The sequence below is a fragment of the Mus caroli genome, unplaced genomic scaffold (assembly GCF_978045245.1).
Source record: "Mus caroli unplaced genomic scaffold, Mus_caroli_1 scaffold_4, whole genome shotgun sequence".
In the NCBI taxonomy this organism is placed as follows: Eukaryota; Metazoa; Chordata; class Mammalia; order Rodentia; family Muridae; genus Mus; species Mus caroli.
In genome coordinates this window covers 8,582,767-8,605,128 of record NW_028227259.1, presented here as the reverse complement: position 1 = coordinate 8,605,128, position 22,362 = coordinate 8,582,767, and the positions used below count along the sequence as shown (strand labels likewise).

Here is a 22,362-nt window from a genome sequence, read left to right as displayed (position 1 = left end):
AGTCTTTCCCTGGAGCACAGTCTCCCCGTGGAGCACAGTCTTTCCCTGGAGCACAGACTCCCCGTGGAGCACAGTCTTTCCCTGGAGCACAGTCTCCCCGTGGAGCACAGTCTTTCCCTGGAGCACAGACTCCACGTGGAGCACAGTCTTTCCCTGGAGCACAGGCTCCCCGTGGAGCACAGTCTTTCCCTGGAGCACAGACTCCACGTGGAGCACAGTCTTTCCCTGAAGCGCAGGCTCCCCGTGGAGCACAGTCTTTCCCTGGAGCACAGACTCCCCGTGGAGCACAGTCTTTCCCTGGAGCACAGACTCCACGTGGAGCACAGTCTTTCCCTGGAGCACAGACTCCACGTGGAGCACAGTCTTTCCCTGGAGCACAGACTCCCCGTGGAGCACAGTCTTTCCCTGGAGCACAGACTCCACGTGGAGCACAGTCTTTCCCTGGAGCACAGACTCCCCGTGGAGCACAGTCTTTCCCTGGAGCACAGTCTCCCCGTGGAGCACAGTCTTTCCCTGGAGCGCAGGCTCCCCGTGGAGCACAGGCTCTCCTTGGAGCACAGTCTTTCCCTGGGACACAGTCTTTCCCTGGGGCACAGTCTTTCCCTGGGGCACAGTCTTTCCCTGGGGCACAGTCTTTCCTTGGAGCACAGTCTCCCCGTGGAGCACAGTCTTTCCCTGGAGCGCAGGCTCCCCGTGGAGCACAGGCTCTCCTTGGAGCATGTTCTCTATGCAGAGCACAGGCCCTCCATGGAACATACTAACTCTGTGGAACACAGTCTTTCTATGGATCCCAAAGCCTGTAACTTTGAAGCTGAAGCCTTCCGTGAGCATCCTTGGCCTTCCGCGAGCATCCTTGGCCTTCCGTGAGCATCCTTGGCCTTCCGTGAGCATCCTTGGCCTTCCATGAGCATCCTTGGCCTTCCGCGAGCATCCTTGGAGGTTTCTCATCAGGGCCGAAGGACTTACAGTTGCTCCCTGGCTTTGGTTAAGAAGTTACTCTTGATACATCCATTTGCCCAAGCAAATAATAGCTGAGTGTTACTCCACATTGTGAAATGTACCGCATTTTCTGTATCCATTCCTCTGTTGAGGGGCATCTGGGTTCTTTCCAGCTTCTGGCTATTATAAATAGGGCTGCTATGAACATAGTGGAGCATGTGTCCTTATTACTGGTTGGGACATCTTCTGGATATATGCCCAGGAGAGGTATTGCTGGATCCTCCTGTAGTACTATGTCCAATTTTCTGAGGAACCACCAGACTGATTTCCAGAGTGGTTGTACAAGCTCGCAATCCCACCAACAATGGAGGAGTGTTCCTCTTCCTCCACATCCTCGCCAGCATCTGCTGTCACCTGAGTTTTTGATCTTAGCCATTCTGACTGATGTGAGGAGGAATCTCAGGGTTGTTTTGATTTGCATTTCTCTGATGATTAAGGATGCTGAACATTTTTTCAGGTGCTTCTCAGCCATTCGGTATTCCTCAGTTGAGAATTCTTTGTTTAGCTCTGTACCCCATTTTTTAATGGGGTTATTTGAATTTCTGGAGTCCAGCTTCTTGAGGTTTTTTTTTAGATTTATATCTAAGTACACTGTAGCTGTCTTCAGATGCACCAGAAGAGAGCGTCAGATCTCATTATGGATGGTTGTAAGCTACCATGTGATTGCTGGGATTTGAACTCAGGACCTTTGGAAGAGCAGTCGGTGCTCTTAACCACTGAGCCATCTCTCCAGCCCTCTTGAGCTCTTTGTTTATATTGTATATTAGTCCCTTATCAGATTTAGGATTGGTAAAAATCCTTTCCTAATCTTTTGATGGCCTTATTTTTGTCTTAATTGACAGCGTCTTTTGCCTTACAGAAGCTTTGCAATTGTATGAGGTCCCATTTGTCGATTCTTTTTTTTTTTTTTTTTTTTTTTTCTTCAAGACAGGGTTTCTCTGTATAGCCCTGGCTGTCCTAGAACTTACTTCGTAGACCAGGCTGGCCTTGAACTCAGAAAATCGTCTGCCTCTGCCTCCCAAGTGCTGAGATTAAAGGCGTGCGCCACCACGCCCGGCAATTTGTTGATTCTTGATCTTACAGCACAAGCCAATGCTGTTCTGTTCAGGAATTTTTTCCCCTGTGCCCATATCTTCGAGGCTTTTCCTCACTTTCTCCTCTATAAGTTTCACTGTCTCTGATTTTATGTGGAGTTCTTTGATCCACTTAGACTTGAGCTTTGTACAAGGAGATAGGAATGGATCAATTCGAATTCTTCTACATGATAGCCCCCAGTTGAGCCAGCACCATTTGTTGAAAATGCTGGTTTTTTTCCACTGGAGGTTTTAGCTCCCTTGTCAAAGATCAAGTGACCATAGGTGTGTGGGTTCATTTCTGGGTCTTCAATTCTATTCCATTGATCTACCTGTCTGTTGCTCTACCAGTACCATGCAGTTTTTATCACAATTGCTCTGTAGTACAGCTTGAGGTCAGGCATGGGGATTCCACCAGAGGTTCTTTTATTGTTGAGAAGAGTTATTGCTATCTGCACTGGCTAATTTTGTGTCAACTTGACACAGCTGGAGTTATCATAGAGAAAGGAGCTTCAAGTTGGGGAAATGCCTCCATGAGATCCAACTGTAAGGCATTTTCTCAATTAGTGATCAAGGGCTCCTTGTGGGTGGGACCATCTCTGGGCTGGTAGTTTGGGTTCTATAAGAGAGCAGGCTGAGCAAGCCAGGGGAAGCAAGCAAGCCAGTAAAGAACATCCCTCCATGGCCTCTGCATCAGCTCCTGCTTCCTGACTTGCTTGAGTTCCCGTCCTGACTTCCTTTGGTGATGAACAGCAGTATGGAAGTGTAAGTCGAATAAAACCTTTCCTCCCCAACTTGCTTCTTGGTCATGATGTTTGTGTAGGAATAGAAACCCTGACTAAGACACTATCCTAGGTTTTTTGTTATTCCAGATGAATTTGTATATTGCCCTTTCTAACTCAGTGAAGAATTGAGTTGGAATTTTGATGGGGATTGCATTGAATCTGCAGATTGCTTTAGGCAGGATAGACATTTTGACTATATTAATCCTGCCAATACATGAGCATTGGAGATCTTTCCATCATCTGAGATCTTCTTCAATTTCTTTCTTCAGAGACTAGTGAGGTAACCCAATCACAAAAGAAGTCACTTGATATGCACTTACTGATAAGTGGATATTAGCCCAGAAACTTAGAATATCCAAGATACAATTTGCAAAACACAAGAAAATCAAGAAGAAGGAAGACCAGTGTGTGGATACTTCATTCCTCCTTAGAATAGGGAACAAAATATCCATGGAAGGAGTTACAGAGACAAAGTTTGGAGCTAAGACAAAAGAATGGACCATCCAAAGACTACCCCACCCGGCGATCCATCCCATAATCAGCCACCAAACATAGACAGTATTGCATATGCCAGCAAGATTTTGATGACACGACCCTGATAGAGCTGTCTTTTGTGAGGCTATGCCAGTGCCTGGCAAATACAGAAGTGGATGCTCACAGTCAGCTATTGGATGGAACACAGCCCCCGCCCCCCCCATGGAGGAGCTAGAGAAAGTACTCAAGGAGCTGAAGGGGTCTGCAGCCCTATAGGTGGAACAGCAATGTGAACTAACCAGTACCCCCAGAGCTCGTATCTCTAGCTGCATATGTAGCAGAAGATGGCCTATTCGGCCCTCATTGGGAAGAGAGGCCTCTTGGTCTTTCAAACTTTATATTCCCCAGTATAGGGGAACCCCAGGGCCAAGAAGTGAGAGTGGGTGGGTAGGGAAGCAGGGCAGGGGGAGGGTATAGGGGACTTTCAGGATAGCATTTGAAGTGTAAATGAAGAATATATATATATATATTATAAGTTCCTCCAGTGAGAAATGTTGAAGCCATTGATTTATGCCAGCAGAGGGCAGTTGAGAGTCGTGTGCCTTTGGGAAAGCAGGGGTGGTTTCTTTTCTAAGCTTGTGGGTTTTTCATGTTGGTATTAATATGAGTAATAGCGCTGATTAAAATCAGTTACAGGTGTGAAGAGGCCTGTTGTGACTTACCTGTGCCTGTTCTGTTTTCAGATGGTGTCTGAGCTAAGAGACCACCTACTGAGACACCTGCAGGGCTTGGAAAAGAAGCAGGTTGGACAGATGGTTCTGGACTACATCTCAAAACTGGTTGGTTTTAGTTTTTCTTCTAATTTCAGCCGCACCCTTAGCTCCATGTATAATTCTCAAGGTGTCATCAGTGAGCCCATTGGTGGAGGTTGTGTAATATGTATGTGTGATGTATGTAGTGCATGTGTGCATGTCCAGGTGAAGTGCCCATGGGCGTGTGTAGGCGGGAGGTGGACTGTAATGTCTTCCTTGTTCACTTTCTATGTTAGCTTTTTTTTTTTTTTTTTTTTTGAGACGGGATTGCTCACTGAACATAGATCTCATTAATGCAGCTAACAAGTCAAAAGATTCAGCTACAAAGAGCAAAGAGATAGAATGCTCCATCATTTCTCTAAGTTTAAGAGTGGTATGCAAATGAATCAGTATGTGACTGTGTGTGTGTAATATGTGTGTGTAATATGTATGTGTGTATGTGTACCTTTGCATGCTGTGTGTGTGTTCCTTTGCATGCTGTGTGTGTGTATGTGTGTGTATGTGTGTGTGTATGTGTGTGTGTATGTGTGTGTGTGTACCTTTGCATGCTGTGTGTGTGTATGTATACCTTTGCATGCTGTGTGTGTGTGTGTGTATACCTTTGCATGCTGTGTGTGTGTGTGTGTATGTGTGTGTGTGTGTGTATGTGTGTATGTATACCTTTGCATGCTGTGTGTGTGTGTATGTGTGTGTGTGTATGTGTGTGTGTATGCGTGTGTATGTGTGTGTGTGTACCTTTGCATGCTGTGTGTGTGTATACCTTTGCATGCTGTGTGTGTGTGTATGTGTGTGTGTATGTGTGTGTATGTGTGTGTATGTGTGTGTGTACCTTTGCATGCTCTGTGTGTGTGTGTGTATACCTTTGCATGCTGTGTGTGTGTGTATGTGTGTGTGTGTATGTGTGTATGTATACCTTTGCATGCTGTGTGTGTGTATACCTTTACATGCTGTGTGTGTGTGTGTATGTGTGTGTGTGTATGTGTGTGTGTGTGTACCTTTTCATGCTGTGTGTGTGTATACCTTTGCATGCTGTGTGTGTGTATGTGTGTGTGTATGTGTGTGTGTATGTGTGTGTGTGTGTATGTGTGTATGTATACCTTTGCATGCTGTGTGTGTGTATACCTTTGCATGCTGTGTGTGTGTGTATGTGTGTGTGTGTATGTGTGTGTATGTGTGTGTATGTGTGTGTGTGTGTATCTTTGCATGCTGTGTGTGTGTGTATACCTTTGCATGCTGTGTGTGTGTGTATGTGTGTGTGTGTGTATGTGTGTATGTATACCTTTGCATGCTGTGTGTGTGTGTATGTGTGTGTGTATGTGTGTGTATGTGTGTGTATGTGTGTGTGTGTGTGTACCTTTGCATGCTGTGTGTGTGTGTATACCTTTGCATGCTGTGTGTGTGTGTGTATACCTTTGCATGCTGTGTGTGTGTGTATGTGTGTGTGTGTATGTGTGTGTACCTTTGCATGCTGTGTGTGTGTACCTTTGCATGCTGTGTATGTGTGTGTGTATGTGTGTGTATGTGTGTGTGTGTATGTGTGTGTGTGTATGTGTGTGTGTGTGTATACCTTTGCATGCTGTGTGTGTGTATACCTTTGCATGCTGTGTGTGTGTGTATGTGTGTGTGTGTACCTTTGCATGCTGTGTGTGTGTGTATGTGTGTGTGTACCTTTGCATGCTGTGTGTGTGTGTATGTGTGTGTGTATGTATGTGTATGTGTGTGTGTGTGTGTGTGTGTGTGTGTGTGTGTGTACCTTTGCATGCTGTGTGTGTGCTTTGCAATAACCTTTGGAAGATTTCATTTCTTAGCTAAGAGCAAGTGATTCTCTTCAATTTATTTTAAAGTTCTACTTTTACTCTAGTCATTAGTGACTGCTTTCATATTTGAAAATCTATCGAAAGGCTTGATTAATTAATTTTGTAATTGATTAATTAATTTTGCACACAGGTATTTTGTAGGCATGTATGCCTGGTACCCACAGAGTCCAGAAGAGGGTGCCAGACACTGAACCAGGGTCCTCTGGAAGAGCAGTCAGTGCTCTTAATTGCTGAGCCATCTCTCCAGCCACAATGCTTTTATAATTTTAGTGTACTAGGAAAGATCAGGCATTGTCATAGAATGATATTCATGATAAGGGCATCAGAGCTCCTCTCTCTTCTTCTCAATAGAGCTGTAGTGAGGTGAGGTGTGCTCTCAGAACATGGTACTGACCATTGCATATCGAGAGAAATGTTCTCAGTCATTGTCTCTTTCTTCAAAAATATGTCTTTTTTCTATCTTTTTTTGGTCAACCTTATTTTTTTTTAAACAAGGCCATTTTTTAAAGCAATCTGGTAAGCGGGTCTGTATGAGTGCAGACACGCAAGGCTGCTTGGCAGTATTCTGAGATTTCACAGCAATGGTGGGATTCCTGAGGTCTGTAGTCTTCAGTAATGATCAGGAGTTACTTGCATGAAATCATCTCTAGCCAGCAAGACCTTATTCATGCATCTATCATTTTTAGAATTGCTGGTGACCAGGGCATACCTCCTTCTCCACATACCCTTGCTTCCTTAGGTCACAAGGCCTGGCTTGCTCATGTTTACCTCAGTAGCCGTGTCTGTGGTGATCATACTCAGTCTGTGTATAGTGGGACTGGGGCATTTTTTTCACACCAGGTGTAGGCAAGCAACAGGTGGCTTCAGCTCAGGATGTGACACGAAGGCCTTGAAACCAAAGTCCATTGGCTTAAAGAACCTGTCAAACTGAGGCGGCTTCCTTTGGAAGCCATCACCAACAAAGGTGATGTTAGTGCCCACCTCTTCATGCCTTTTTTTTTTTTTTCTTCTCAGAAGAATTTGAAAGCTGTGTTTCTTTTCATGAGTCTCAGTCTTTGTTGTTTGCATTTCTTAGCAAGGAGCAGTTTATACTGACTAAGTTTAGATAGCCAAACCCCTCTCTACCTGTTGTGAGCCTCTCTACCTTTTCCCTTTTTCTGGTGGTAAATGCCATGGGAAACATCTGTGGCCTGTTTGTTCATTTAGTGGCATGGTGACTGCTTGGCAATGGCTTTCTGAGCACGCAGCTCTCAGTGGTGTGTCTGAACGACTGATGAGCTGACCCCACATCTTACAGAGCCTCTGTCTGCTGATTTTAAGTTCCACCTTCTAAGTGCTGAGGGTTTCCATCCCAGCCTTCTTCCTCACTCTACCAATCACACGCAGGCTTGCACAGGACTTTGTGCTGACTCCTAGAGCCGAGAACTCTACAGATGATGCCTGTGTTGTTTCCCAACTTGCCAAGTTGCAACCAGTCATGCCTCTTGTGCCTCCCAAAGAGTGTGGCTAGGCAGTCTGTGTGGAAATATGTTGCCATAGAGCTTGATATTTTCCACAGGTAGCTTGCTTTCTGTCAGAGAATCTTGCATCACGAGGACAGTGTTTGGCTGTTTATGGGACTTCTTCCTGCCTTGCTTCCTGCTCTTAACCTACATGCTGGTGGGTGCACTGGCCCATGGTGGACAGCCTTGTGGAGACTTCCCTACTGCTAACAAACTTGTAAAATTAGAATAGGTTTCTAGATAAAGTCCTGAGGCCCAGACGAAGTCTGATTTGGGAGAGTATAGTGTGGTTTGTTGAGCACTGGTTCCAGTAAGTGACTTTTTACAGCAGCCCTGTGAATGAACTTGCCTCCATCTCACAGGAAGACATGGAGATTTGGAGAGGAGATAACTTGGTAGGGCGGCACAGCTCCACAGAGCCTGGCCCCAAAAGCCATCCTTTCCCATTGCTCCTGTATGTGACTCCAGGCTGCTCTGCCACCTTGCTTCACCCTTGCCGGTCCCAGCCCTGGCAGTGTGGCAGGCTGGCAGCTATGCCCTGACATTTGACCTTCACTGATGGGTGAGAGTCTGTCATTATGAGTGGTGGAACCAGTTAGCTGCTCAGTGGGTCCTTGCCAGCGTGCACAGAGGGTACTCTGTTATAGTGGGGGCACATTTCCAGTCTTTCCATTTTGGATTTCAGTGCCTTGGAACTATTTTCAGAAAGGCTAGTTGTATAGTGGGCCTGGCCACAGCCTGAATGCCAACTCTCATGGATGTGTAGGCCAGAGCTTCAGGGAACAGCTGGGAGGGCCTTAAGGGGAAGGGTGGGGGCTGTAGTTCATGGATCCTCTTTCCCTCTAGCTGGATCTCATTTGGTGCTTGCTGGAAACCAGTTGGAGGAGACACAGTATGCATCCGTTGGTTCTCCACCTGTACGCAAGTATTTTTCGGTCTCCGTGATCACAGTGTGCAGAGAGCTAGGAACTCTGATGAGCACCTGTTCTACCAGAGCCCTTTTGAAACCTTGGTCCACTGAAGTTCCCACCATCCCAGAACCTTCTGCCTTAGTCTTATACTCAGAATTCAAGGTCACTTCAGCTGTCCTCTGTGGCACATGGTTGAGGAGGAGGGAGAGACACACAAGCCCACTATTTCCAAGGACAGAAATTTCAATGAATATTATTTATAACTTATAAGACTACTGAGTATGGTGTGAGATTCTATGCTTTTGGCTGTTGGCTGGTCTCTCATTTGTGAGTCTTTCCCCAGGGTATAGCACTTCACAGGGATCTCTATATGTGGTACTTAGAGCCACTACTCAGGACCAATAGGGTGTTTGGCTAACATACTACTTTGTTGTTTTTAACTCAGCAATAGCCATTGCAGTGCTGCCGATTTTGAAGTCTTTCATCTCATGACCAGGATTTTGGATGCTGCTAGCAGTTTGTGTTTGCCTCTGCCTCCTGGTGAGTCTAGGGTCTCTTGTCATTTGCTGTAATAAGTTTGCTTTTCACATGGCCTCTGCACAGACAGTAGCTCTGAACTTCAGGATGGCTCCCGTGTGTCAGCAGCGGGTTGGTCTTGAAGTTGGCCTCTATTGACCAGGCCTCCCCTGACTACTAAACTCCTGTTGCCAGCTCCAGGAAGCGGTTGCAGCCAGTTCTCATGCGCATGCCTAGCTGAACTTGCATCAATGGTGTTGCTCCCGGGAACTTTCTCTGGTAGTTTCATACTTTATTGTCTGGAGAGGCTTGAAGGCAAACACCAAGGGGGAAGGGGGCTGGAGTCAAGTATTAGGGCTTCACAGCATCCTTACCACGTGTGCACAGCTACTCATGTAAGCAGTCACTTGTTAGATCAGTCCATGAGTGTGTGGAGTAACCATTTCATGCCAGGTAACGTACAAGAAATGAAAACAGTTACAAACACCAGTGGGAATGGCATACGCTGATAGACTTGGCACTATGTTGTTGTTTTTTTTTTATTGTAATAGGAAGAATCTATAACATGAGATCAACCCTTTTAACACTTCAATGTCAATACAGTATTACCTATAGGCAGGCTCTCATCTTCCGAATTGCCTCTCCTTATAGCCCATGTTCAGCAGCTGCCCCTTCCCATCTTCTTGGTCCTTGGCCCCCACATTTCTATTGTTTCTCTGAGTCTGACCATTTTAGACCATTTGTCTCTTCCATGACTACTGGCTTATTTTTACAAGACCAGTGCTCTAATCCCTGAGCTGTAAGGTCACTTATTTTAACCGCCATAATGCCTCTAGGCCCACTCATTTGTCCTGCATGACAAGACACCATTTTAAAGTGGAGTAACATTACACTGTTTGTGTATTTTCATTTTATTTACCTGTTTATCAGTGGGTGTTTATATATCTTAGCTATGACGAATTATAGTCTAATGAGCATTAGTGTACAAGTCCCTTTAATATCTCGACGCTCATTCTTTTGGACGCGCAGAATGATTGTGGGGTCGCTTTGCTGATCCTGTTTGGCTTCTGTGAGGTGGCTTGTGCTGTCCCCCAGTGGTGGGACCATTTCACTGACAGGCAACTGACCATCCACAGTGCACAAGGGCTTCTGTTTCTCCCTTCTCTCCAGCACTTACCTCTGGTTTGGTACCTGAGAGGCGGAAGGAAGGAAACAGTTCACCATAGTTTTGATTTGCGTTTTGCTGGTTAGTGATGTTGACTCTGTCTTTCCATGTAACTCTAAATTAGTCAAATGTCTTTTTCAGGGACTAGAGCTCTGTGTCTGCAGGTTTAATAAGATTGGATGGTGTCTTGCTGTTGACTTGTTTTATTATTTTTATGGCCTGGATTTGCAACCTCTCATCAGTTTTCTGCTTTATATGCATTCGCTCCTTTATTCTGTAACTCATTTTAAACTCTGCTACCTTTCTTGCTTTCCTTCACCCCCAATCCCCTGCACCCCAATCCCCTGTACCCCAATCCCCTGAACCCCATCCCCCTGCCCTGTGGAGGCTCAAGTAGCACAGGTAGTTCAGGTAGCTCAGGATGGCATCAAACTTTCGTAGCCAACAGTGGCCTTGAACTTCTGATTATCCAAGTTCTGGAATTACACGTGGGTATTTCCACGCTATACCTGGCTTTTCCTTTTCTATTAAGTGCTTATAATTCTTCATGTGACAAGAGAAGAGAGAGCGAAGCGGCACCACTGGTGTGTGTGTGTGTGTGTGTGTGTGTGTGTGTGTTTACAAGGGGTTCATATAAGCATTTATAAGGGAGATTGCTTTTCAGATCTATGGGACTAGCAAAATTTGAGTTTCATAAGTCAGACATGTAAGTAAAAAAAGGGAGTGAGGAAGTGGCAAGCAGAGTCGTTTGTTTGTTTGTATGTTTGTTTGTATGATTGTTTTTATGTTTGTTTGGTTTCGTTTGCTTGCTTGTTTGCCATCATCTCTCTCTCCCTGGCTGCAGCAAGGGCAATATCTCTGGAGGACGACAATTACTGTGATGAAACCAATGGTTAGTTTTAGCCACCCACTCTGCTCAGAGCTGACACACAGAGATGAGGCTGTAAATAGGCTACTGCCCTTGATACTGTCCTAATGAAGCACATGAAGGATTGTTGGGGTGTCACCATGTACATGACACTGGAGAAGGAATTTTGAATCTGGGAATAAGACTCGTGATCTAGTATAAATGCTTTTTCAGGAATAAGTTTTGACTTTATTAGTCTGGGAAAGAATTTCCGAGTCCATGTGAAACAGTGTTGATTAGGTAGTAATACTATAATTTGTTGTGAATTGGGGAACCCAGTGAACTCAATCTGTTTTTAGCCATTTACATCAGCTTGAGGACAACATCTGCACGTCATGTGATCCTTGGTGTTGCCAGGAATTATGAGTGACCCAGTGCTCATGACTCATATATTCAGAGAGAAAGTGCCGTGACTTCTCAGAACTCAAACTCCAGTTCACTGAGCATAATTTGTTTGACCGTGTACATCCCTGAGGACAGGCTGTGATTCTCTGTCATTCCTGCATCCAGTCAGTTGTTGAGCATGTACATGTTATCATGAGACTTTTCCTGTCCTGGCTAGTTTTATGTCAACTTGACATAAGCTAGAGTCATCTGAGAGGAGGGAACCTCAACTAAAAAATTGCTTCCCTTAGACTGGGGCATGGGCAAGCCTGTAGGGTATTTTTTTAAACAATTTTTTATTAGATATTTTCATTTACATTTCAAATGCTATCCTGAAAGTCCTCTATACCTTCCCCTTACTCTGTTCCCCAACCCACCCACTCCGGCTTCCTGGCCCTGGCGTTTCCCTGTACTGGGGCATATAAAGTTTGCAATGCCAAGGGGCCTTTCCTCCCAATGATGGCCAACTAGGCCATCTTCTGCTACATATGCAGCTAGAGACATGAGCTCTGGGGGTACTGGTTAGTTCATATTGCTGTTCCTCCTATAGGGTTACAGACCCCTTCAGGTCCTTGGGTACCTTCTCTAGCTCCTCCATTGGGGGCCCTGTGTTCCATCCAATAGATGACTGTGAGCATCCACTTCTGTATTTGCCAGGCACTGGCATAGCCTCACAAGAGACAGCTATATCAGGGTCATGTCAGCAAAATTTTGCTGGCATATGCAATAGTGTCTGCGTTTGGTGGCTGATTATGGTTGGATCCCCATATGGGTGGGGCAGTCTCTGGATGGTCCTTCCTTCCATCTCAGCTCCAAACTTTGTCTCTACCATCCAATGGAAAAAAGACAGCATTTTCAACAAATGGTGCTGGCTTAACTGGCGGTTATCATGCAGAAGAATAAGAATTGATCCATTCTTATCTCCCTGTACAAAGCTCAAGTCTAAGTGGATCAAGGAATTCCACATAAAACCAGAGACACTGAAACTTATAGAGGAGAAAGTGGGGAAAGCCTTGAAGATATGGGCACAGGGGGAAAATTCCTGAACAGAATAGCAATGGCTTGTGCTATAAGATCAAGAATTGACAAATGGGACCTCATAAAATTGCAAAGCTACTGTAAGGCAAAAGAAACTGTCAATAAGACAAAAAGGCCACCAACAGATTGGAAAAGGATCTTTGCCAATCCTAAATCAGATATGGGACTAATATCCAATATATACAAAGAATTCAAGAAGATAGACTCCAGAAAATCAAATAACCCCATGAAAAAAACTGGAGCACAGAGCTAAACAAAGAATTCTCAACTAAGGAATACTGAATGGCTGAGAAGCACCTGAAAAAATGTTCAACATCCTTAATCATCAGGGAAATGTAAATCAAAACAGCCCTGACATTCTACCTCACACCAGTCAGAATGGCTAAGATCAAAAATTCAGGTGACAGCAGATGCTGGCGAGGATGTGGAGAAAGAGGAACAGTCCTCCATTGCTCTTGGGATTGCAAGCTGGTACAACCACTCTAGAAATCAGTCTGGTGGTTCCTCAGAAAATTGGACATAGTACCACCGGAAGATCCAGCAATACCTCTCCTGGGCATATACCCAGAAGATGTTCCAACTGGTAATAAGAACCCATGCTCTACTATGTTCATAGCAGCCTTATTTATAATAGCCAGAAGCTGGAAAGAACCCAGTGTCCCTCAACAGAGGAATGGATAAGAAAATGTGGTACATTTACACAATGGAGTACTACTCAGCTATTAAAAAGAATGAATTTATGAAATTCTTAGGCAAATGGATGGATCTGGAGGACATCATCCTGAGTGAGGTAACCCAATCACAGAAGAACACACATGATATGCACTCACTGATAAGTGGATATTAGCCCAGAAACTCAGAATACCCGAGATACAATTTGCAAGACACATGAAACTCAAGAAGAAGGAAGACCAAGTGTGGATATTTCATTCCTCCTTAGAATGGGGCATTTTTTTTTAAGTTAGTGATAAAGGTGTGTGTGGGTCCAGCCTATTTTGGGTGGTGCCATCCCTGGGCTGGTGGTCCTGGGTTCTATAAAAAAGCAAGCTAAAAAAAAAAAAAAAAAAAAAAAAAAAAGCAAGTTGAGCAACAAATGAGGATCAAGCCAGTAAGCAGCACCCTCCATAGCCTCCGCATCAGCTCCTGACTCTAGATTCCTGCCCTGTTTGGGTTCCTGTCCCTGTTCCTTTGATGTTAAACAGTGACATGGAACTGTTAGGAGAATAGACACTTTCCTCCCCACATTGCTTTAGCTGTGGTTTTATTTTGTCAGATAAATAAGAAACCCTAACTAGAACATGTCCCTCTCTCTTCTTACCCACTTGGTGCCCCCAGTCCCTCTTATGCATGTCCAGACCACAGTTCTTATGGGTCTAATCCATTCTTTGTCTGTTGGCATTGTATATTCCAAAAGTAAAATTTGTTCTTCTTTTATGATGCTCAAAAACTTTCAGTGCTTCATTGAAGTTTCCTGGATAAATTCTTTAGTAGCATTCAGCATCGGGTCCATGTTATATGTACATATAGCACAGAACTGGTCACATGTAAATATATGTTTATGTTTATGATGAATCAATTGGCACCTCTACTACATGGCAAGGTGAACAGGAGTGGTAATGGTCAGTATTTTGTCCACTGTCCTACTGCCCACCCCAGCCTCATGTAGGAGAATGTGTTAAGTAAATGTTGCCCAAACTTACCTGTTAGTCATCAAATTTCAACTCAAATGATCACTTCATGTTTCTGAATATACCCATGCATGCTCTCTCTCCTTAGGTCTCTGTTCATATTAACCCAGCTATTGTTACATTAACCCAGCTATTAGATATTGCTCTAAGATATTGAACTAAGGCTACAACCCCCAGGCTATGGTCAGGCTACTTTAACCTTTTGCTTACTATTTATAGGATACAGGGAAGTTTTCTCAGCTCCTGGGAATCTCAGTTTCCCTATCTGAATCTATGGGAATCTAGTAGTTGCATCTGATAGTCTTGGGTATGGAGCAGGTAAACCAGTGCTCACTTAGTGCGTGCCCAGTGTTAGTCACACTGTACCATATGCTGGGCTCTGTAACTGCTCGATTCCTTGTAATAGCCTAGAAGGAAAGGTATCAGCACTCCACGTTAGGCGGTAAGGAAGGAAGTTCAGAGAGGCAGTTACTTAGAGCTGCTTAAACAGCAGCAGGATCCTGGCCTGGATCTGCTCTTCTGCCTCTGGCGTTTCTGCACACTAAGTATAGATCTTTCCAAAGATGCTCAAGAGGCTGACACTCCAAGAATGGGTTTTCTTGTTCTCATCTGGTCTGGTATCTCCTTCCATATGTCTTTCTTTTGTTTCTTGTCACTGATACTATGCATAGAGCTCTGGGTTTGTAGCCCTACTCATTAGACTTGAGAGAGAGAGAGAGAGAGAGAGAGAGAGAGAGAGAGAGAGAGAGAGAGAGAGAGAGAGAGGGAGAAAGAGAGAGAGGAGAGAGGAGAGAGGAGAGAGGAGAGAGGAGAGAGGAGAGAGAGAGAGAGAGAGAGAGAGAGAGAGAGAGAGAGAGAGAGAGAGAGAGAATCATCTCTACTGAATTTTTACAGGCTTCTGATTGGGTCATATCATCTACATTTCTTTTCTATAGTTTAGTCCAAGTAGACTGCAAAAGTCTTTGTGAGAGGACCAGAGATAGAGATATAACTTGTCATCTGGCCCTAGCTTCCTTTTACCTTTCAGCAAAATTGTCTCCATCCCAACAGCCTTTTAGCTTGGGCGTGTGGAGTTTGAAGATCAGTTATCAAGGACAGAGAGATAATATTAACCAGGAACTTCTTGTCATAAAAGGATTGGCTGACCCAGGCCCTAAGCAAGCTCATCGCTTTACTGATAGCATCAATCCATCCTCTCTGGCACCTGGAGATGCTGGCTCGGCTCATCATGTCTGCTTCTGTTCCACTCACCTAGGTTTCCACTCTCTGCACACGATCCTTGGGGTCCACTGCCTCCCTTTGTACAGCCTTCTGCACTACATTGATAACGGAGTGCTGCTGCTTACTGAGACCGCAGTCACGAGGCTTATGAAAGGTAAGCGAATCTGAGTTAAGCAGAGGGTGAGTCTCAGCCTGGCCACCCTCAGGACTGGCTTCTGGGTATGTGACACACAGGCCCAGCTACCTTCAGAAAGCTCCAATGCTCAGTCGAATGCCCTGCAGTACATATTGAAGCTCTTATTATTTGAACATATATCACTTTATTTTACCCTGTACTGAACCTTACAAATTCTTAGTACAGCCCATGCCCTGGAACCGTCCCTTCAGGCCAGTTGAAAGTACTTTAGCCCTTCAGGAGTCCCTAAAGAACATCTGAGTCTAGACACTGATGTTAGATTTGATTTCTGTATTCGAGGGTAAGAAGAGGCTGAGAGTCTGTGTCCGTGAATTTGTTTTTTAAGCAAGTATTACGATTGGCTTACTTTCAGCCAGTTAATTTTGTCATCTCAAAGTTCAACTGGAAATGCAAGTAAAACTGACAGATAACAGTGTACATGTGAACATGACTGTTAAGGCCATAATCTTTCTCGTGTAAGTCATTCATGTGCGCCTTCTGTTAATGTTACCTGACATAGCAGCAGTCCTTCTTCAGAGGTCTTTATGCTTTAAGTTGGTGGATAAAATTGCTTTGTGACCAGCAGCTTGTTACAAAATAAAAGGCCCCTTGATTCCATGTCACCAACTAAAGCTTTCAAAGCATCGCTAGCCTGCAGATGCAGGGTTGGAATGCCTCAGAAGGAAACACTCAGGATTTAATCTGGCTGTGGTATTTAAGTGGATATATCTGTCTTATCTGTTAGTCTCCAACTTTTTTTTTTTTTTTTTTTTTTTGTAGATCTGGACAATTCAGAGAAAAATGAACAACTGAAATTCAGCATCATTGTCCGGCTCCCTCCGGTAACCCTGAAATTCATTTCCTCTTAAGCCCTGGTCCACTCTCCTTCATTTATCGCCTGTGAGAAGCGTTTCCTTGCTTTGGCTGAAGTCAGTTCACTTCCCATCCATCTCCAGCCTTCTGTTGGCTGTCCCTCACAGGGCCTACCCCGTGTCCTCTCTGGCGCTGAGCTCTAGCACAGTGTATGCTGATAGTTTATGCATTTCATCCCCTAGGAAAGCACACTCCTGTTTACATCAGAGTCTGAGTTGGAGGGAAAAGGGAAACGTGTGCCTCTGGCATTTAAACTGATAAGGGATTTAGATACAAGTGAGGCCAGAAGGTTCTAGAACTGTATTTCCTCTTCTTATTGCATAGCTGAGCATAGGAAAACATTTCCAGGTCAAAAGAAGAACGAAAACCATGAGAGAAAAGGTTACAAGCCACTCCTTGCTCTTTTGTGGGAATATTAGCTCTTGGAGTTGGAAACGTCATGAAAACATGAAATTCCACAGCAAGTTCTTCCAAACCTCGGACTTTGCAAACTTCCTGACCCAAGAGCCTGGCCAGCCCTGCACACTACATCTGTGAGCACCGGGACCTTTGGCCCTGGCCATCCTCCCTAAAAGGATGTCCCTTTTGGACCTGTGGTCTTGCCTTATAGTGGTTCAGTCATAGGCTTCCTGAGTACAAAGCACCCACCTTTCCCAGGCTGTCCCCTCTAGGAAAAGAGTTGACATTTAGTTTGATCTACAGATTTGACTATTCTTTTGTCCTGTATGTTGGGGTATTTAAAGTTTCTGGACCAGACAGAAGAGAAATCACAAACACACATACCATCTTTAGTTTCCAGTCAAAGTGTTCTCTGGGTTGGTATGCTCATCTTCAGCTTTGAAGGATCTCAGGTTCAACATCATTTCAGGGAGAAAGGAATTTGGCAGCACTGATGTAAAAGTTGTTTTCTTCATGGTAGCACTTGAGGGAGTACTTCAGAAGCATATTTCACGAGCATGGCCTCTCTCCAAGGGTCAAGAATCACAAATGTTCTGCATTTTACAATAGCTAGCCACTTGGGAATCACAGTTTGAAGAGTAGGTATGTGGTCTGTCGATGCACTGTGACCTATACTCTCCTCCGTGTTTCTTTCAATCTCACTTAGCTTATTGGCCAGAAGGTTTGCCGGCTTTGGGACCACCCCATGAGTTCCAATATCATTTCACGGAACCATGTGGCCCGGCTGCTGAAGAACTACAGGAAAGAGGTGAGTCCGAGTAAGCCCAGGTAGAAAGCACTCTTCAGAGCCCACCCGCCATGTCAATAAGCCCAGGTAGACAGTTGTGGTTTTTATTATTTTATTTAAAGTTGGGCGTTTCTTGGAGAAGCAATTCATATATAGGGAGTGTTTTCCCTTTTAGCCTCGGAACTCCATGATTGACAAATCATCATTTCCGGTAGAATTTCTGCCTCTGAACTACTTCATCGAAATTCTGATGGGCCTGGAGTCCTCCAGCCAAGGTAACTCATTCCTCTGTGTCCAGGCGTTTGCCTTGACACCCTAGTCATTCCCTAGTCACACTTTGTATTGTTTTCTTCCTTAAATACCTCCTACAAATACGTCCTTACTAAAGTTGATTTTGTTAGAGAGAGTATGTACTGCGTAATTACCAAAGGGGGACTTACCTTTGAACACTGAAAGGGCCTTGAGGTGTTTAAACCAAAGCTTAGTGATATTTACCAACATATTCTCAGAATAACACATTTCACTAAAATATAAAATGATGTTCTCAGTAAGCTGTGGGAATGTTATAAATAGCCATGACTCCATAGTAACACACTCTTTCTCTCTCTCTCTCTCTCTCTCTCTCTCTCTCTCTCTCTCTCTCTCTCTCTCCCCCCCACCCACCCCCACCCATTCCTAGCACTGCATGGCTTTGAAGGACATGACAATGTGGATGCAGAATTTGTAGAGGAAGCTGCTCTGAAACACACCACCATGCTTTTGGGCTTATGAAAGTGGACATGCAGACGGACGATTTCAATATTTTCCCCTCCCTTTTCTGGAAACCTTTCCACTGTCTTTAAGATTGGGAACAGGTCAGAATATACTGCAGAGCTGTTGGCTTCGGTACAGTTCTTATTCCGAGGCAGCTGCTACTTCTCTCAGTTCAAGCAGCCAGTAAACAGCCGAGAGGAAAGAACAAGTTCAAGGCTGTGTGCTGCGGCAGGAACAGTGCCCTCCTTGGTGGCCCAGTAGGCCTGGAGCTGGTTCTGTTGCACTAAAGAATCTAATGCAAACACAGGGGACAATGCCTAGAACAGTGAGAGCCAGGCGGTCACTGGAAAGGACGTAGGACAGGCAGGAAAGGTCAGTGCTGGGAAGAGCATCTCAGGAGAACCTGAAACTGAGTAAGCAAGGCCTGTCACGTCCAGTTTGGAGGAACTGGACAAATAACCATTTGTCCATACAGGGCTTAGACCAGCCTTTACCTTTGTGGAGGCTCAGATAGAGCCATGTTTAATTTTATATTTATGATTTAGTACTATCTTGTCATTAAATACCACTTCAAATACTGAAATCTTTGGTCTGACTCTCCCTAAGTTTTGGGTATAGCCTTGTTTGCATAAGGCATTTTGAGCCCATCAGTGTGACTAGGGAGAGGCCCCTGACACCTGACGAGGTATTTGGTCCTTTCTCATCTCCCTCCTGCAATGACATCATGCTGACCCCTAGCTGACCCCTAAGGCTCAGCTTTCCAGATTCCATTCTGCTTCTCTGTGTCCTCACGGGTTCCTGTTCACATGGTGAGATTTTAATGATTCTAAATGTTACTAACTCACATGCAATCCACCGTATTTTCAGCAATCTTTGCTGTGCTCTAGAAACTGTCCTAGCCTATAGAATTTCCCTTTCACTCCAAATAGTCAGCCAGGCTTGGAACCTTGCCACCAAGTCAGCAATGCTGCAATACGGTATTTTCACATTTTTTCTGTCTGTTCATATTGCTTGTGTTACAAATTGCTCTGTACTGGAGACAGCAGGTTTTATTTAGTTCAAATTAAATTTTTAAAAATCATTTTTTGCTAATAAAACTCTGACAGAACCCTTAATTTGTATTTTAAACGGTTCATCTTCCCTCTGCTATTTTAAGTACCCTTGCCTACATCCTTCCAGTAGTTTCTGTTCACGCCTGCATTGTTCCTGTGATTTTGTAAAGCTGAGTTTATTGGACACATTTATGAAGTTATCTTCAGTGCGACTTTGACACTAGCTCATAATTCTTCACTAACTTGCTGTTTACTGAAGAGTAACGTGTAACTCCCTTGGCACTTCACTCTCAAATTTTGACCTTGTACAATATGAACACTCTTGCAGCCAAGCTGGTTCACTAGGCCTTGGAACATGAGTTTGGCCTTCTTCTTTCAAAGGTTGGAACAGGTTGTTTCCTCCACTTGGAGTCCCTTTCTACCTCAAAACCCCCAAATCTTCATGTTCTAGGGCTAGACAAACACACACACACATACACACATACGCACACGCACACACACACTGGACTGTAATCTAAGATACTTCAGTCCATGGTGGCACCTGCCTTTTATCAACTAGCAGCATACATTGCAATATTTAAGAGTCTCTCTGTGATTAAAAAAAAATCTTACCATTCTTATGGTGTTTAAACTTTCTCTGTGTATAGTTTTTAATGCCCAAAGAGGTTCCTAATTTCTGTGCCATCGGGACTGTTTCAGTGTGCAGTGATTCCTTTCTTAGCTAAATGGCTGGTACTTACTCAAGGGTCTCACATGTCCTTTGCTTTGGAATGGTAGTGCAAAGCAAAGAGGTCAAATTCAGGACTCAGAAAATGAGAGTAAACTTAAGTCCCCAGCCAATGTGGCAGAACAGGTGCTTGGAACATCATGTTGGATTTAGCAAAATGAAAGTATAGTGTGTCCATCCCCGCTGGACATGGGATTTATAACTACCACCAACACAGGAGAGACAGCTTAAGCATGTAAATGTAAAAGGACGGCCTCACACATACGAGCAAATCATCACATCTAATAATAAAGACACTGGGATCAGAAAAACATATGGGTGAAACGAATCTCTGAGCAGATAAGTAGAATTGTTCTCACAGAAGTAACATCACTTGAGTGACAAGTGTTCCTACCACTCTTCACACAGCCTTCGTGCTGCTGCAGCAAAGGGGCTGCATCTGTCACATAGCAGTTTCCTCAATCAGGTAGTCAGACTGTGCACACATAAATGGGTACCTGTTTTCCCTCTAATAGAAAGAAAACACTCTAATGTCTGTACTTCACTGAAAAGTTATTTATTTTGTACTTTTACAGCATCTTGTCTACTGTACATTCCTGAAGTGTAGAAAATATAAACAGTGAAAAAGAAACACATGAACAATCAAAATACCCTTCAACACAGCTGTAGTCTATGTCCCATTCAGTGTCACTTACCAGGTGGTAGTTGGTGAATGTACAAGGAGACCCCTGCTTTGGAAACAACCCATTGTTGTTGACCGTGCCTGGCTCATCAGCAGCCCTCGAACCCTGGTGCTCATTCTCCACAGAAGGTCTGAGGCCTGGCTCAGGCCCTCTCTGTGAGAGGACTGCTGGGTTGGTTCACATGTTTAGATTTCAATGGGCTTTACAACAGGTTTCCTAATGTGCCTCCTGTTGGCTCCGGGTTCAGAGGGCTTAAATGGAGCCATCGCACCATAGGGTTTGGGCAGAGGAAGCGCGGTATCGGTTTCAGGCATGTAGGCGTTTGGACGCTGCTCTGCAGTTGTGTAAACACCATTGGGCAGCTGCCGATAATCTGTTTCCATGTACTCCTGCAAAGGAAGATATTCTCATTTCAGTTTTCTAAAGCACTGAACCTAACTTTTCCTGGGTCCTAAGAGAGCTTCTTTAGGCCTTGCTGAACAAGTAGAGGAGGGTGAAGCCCACACCCACCTCTGTTGCCTGTTCTGCAATCCCTGTGGGCTTCTTGGAATGAGATGCCTTATAATATTAAACTATTGAGGGATCATGGGGTTAGACAGATGAGTAGGAAACCAGACTCGCTGGTGGCTTCAGTGACCGACCAAGACCTTGGTCACTGGGGAGGAGAAAGGTGTAGCATAGAGCTCTATGATATGTGCCAGGTATGGTTCTGTAGAAGGCTGTAGTAGCTGTAATATGGTTGTGGAGGCCATGACAGAAGGACATAAAAGGGTCAGTTGTGGTGTAAGCAAATGCCAATGTTAGAATTGTCATAGGCACGCTCAGGGAGGCTACAGTGTTCAACCATGCCAGTCCAGGGTATGACTGGGATGATGGTTCTCAGCTGCTCCTCAGGGAGAAAGGCGGTGCTTTGGACTACTAGTCCAAAGTCTTTTCTACATGCCAACCACCTTTCTACCAGCCATTCAGACTATGCCTGTTAGAGTGGGAAACTTTCTTATACAGGTTGAAGAAAGCCTAATCCAAAACCCTGAGACCCAAAATGCTCCAAACTTTTTGAGGATAGATATGATGTCACAAATAGATAATTCCATATATGGTGTCTTATCATGATTACAGTCAAAATTAAATAGGCATAAATATGCATTGACGTCACCTTCAGCCTGTGTGTATGAGGTGCATATGAAACAAGTGAGTCTGGTGTTTAGACTTGGGCTCCACTCCTCAAATGTCTCATGAAAATCATAGAAAGTTCAAACTGTTTCTATTCCTAACCCTCAGATAAGGGGCCCACTGTGTCATGAGGGGACACTGCCACACTTTGCAGCACAGGACACAAAGCTTACCCGAGACTTCTCAGCAGTCGCAAAGGCATACATTTCTTCATCTCGAAGCACCTTCAGCCAGTCCTTCTCAATTTCTCTGTTGAGCGGGAGGCCCTTTTCTATCCTGGCACTGCAGGAGAAGATGAATTCTTCTTTCTCTCTCACCTCCTTTTGGAGTTCAATGGTCAGTGCTTGTTTCATGGACAGCTCAGCAACAAGAGCCATCATTTCCTGGGTAACAACTTTGATCTTTTGTTGGTAGCTATTCATCTAGAAATGAGGAGCCCACGGTTTAG

At 44.5% G+C, this 22,362-nt stretch overlaps 2 protein-coding genes across 3 annotated transcripts in view; one reads left to right on the top strand and one right to left on the bottom strand.

Annotated features, from left to right (window-relative positions):
- The window catches only part of Gsap (gamma-secretase activating protein), a 107,811-nt gene extending 87,197 nt beyond the window's left edge, over window positions 1-20,614 (top strand). For both annotated transcript variants that reach the window (XM_085836462.1, XM_085836461.1), the window contains 8 exons: window positions 4,075-4,170; window positions 8,309-8,379; window positions 8,819-8,913; window positions 15,327-15,446; window positions 16,248-16,309; window positions 17,446-17,547; window positions 17,702-17,801; window positions 18,206-20,614. In XM_085836462.1, coding sequence (XP_085692588.1) covers window positions 4,075-4,170; window positions 8,309-8,379; window positions 8,819-8,913; window positions 15,327-15,446; window positions 16,248-16,309; window positions 17,446-17,547; window positions 17,702-17,801; window positions 18,206-18,297 — 738 coding nt within the window. In that variant the 3' untranslated portion in view covers window positions 18,298-20,614. The remainder of the gene's footprint in view (window positions 1-4,074; window positions 4,171-8,308; window positions 8,380-8,818; window positions 8,914-15,326; window positions 15,447-16,247; window positions 16,310-17,445; window positions 17,548-17,701; window positions 17,802-18,205) is intronic.
- Window positions 20,615-20,664: 50 nt separating this feature from the next.
- Window positions 20,665-22,362, bottom strand: part of Ccdc146 (coiled-coil domain containing 146) — a 128,208-nt gene continuing 126,510 nt past the window's right edge. The window contains exons 18-19 of the mRNA XM_021163157.3: window positions 22,088-22,336; window positions 20,665-21,130 (exon numbers count right to left, since the gene is read on the bottom strand). Coding sequence (XP_021018816.1) covers window positions 20,927-21,130; window positions 22,088-22,336 — 453 coding nt within the window. The 3' untranslated portion in view covers window positions 20,665-20,926. The remainder of the gene's footprint in view (window positions 21,131-22,087; window positions 22,337-22,362) is intronic.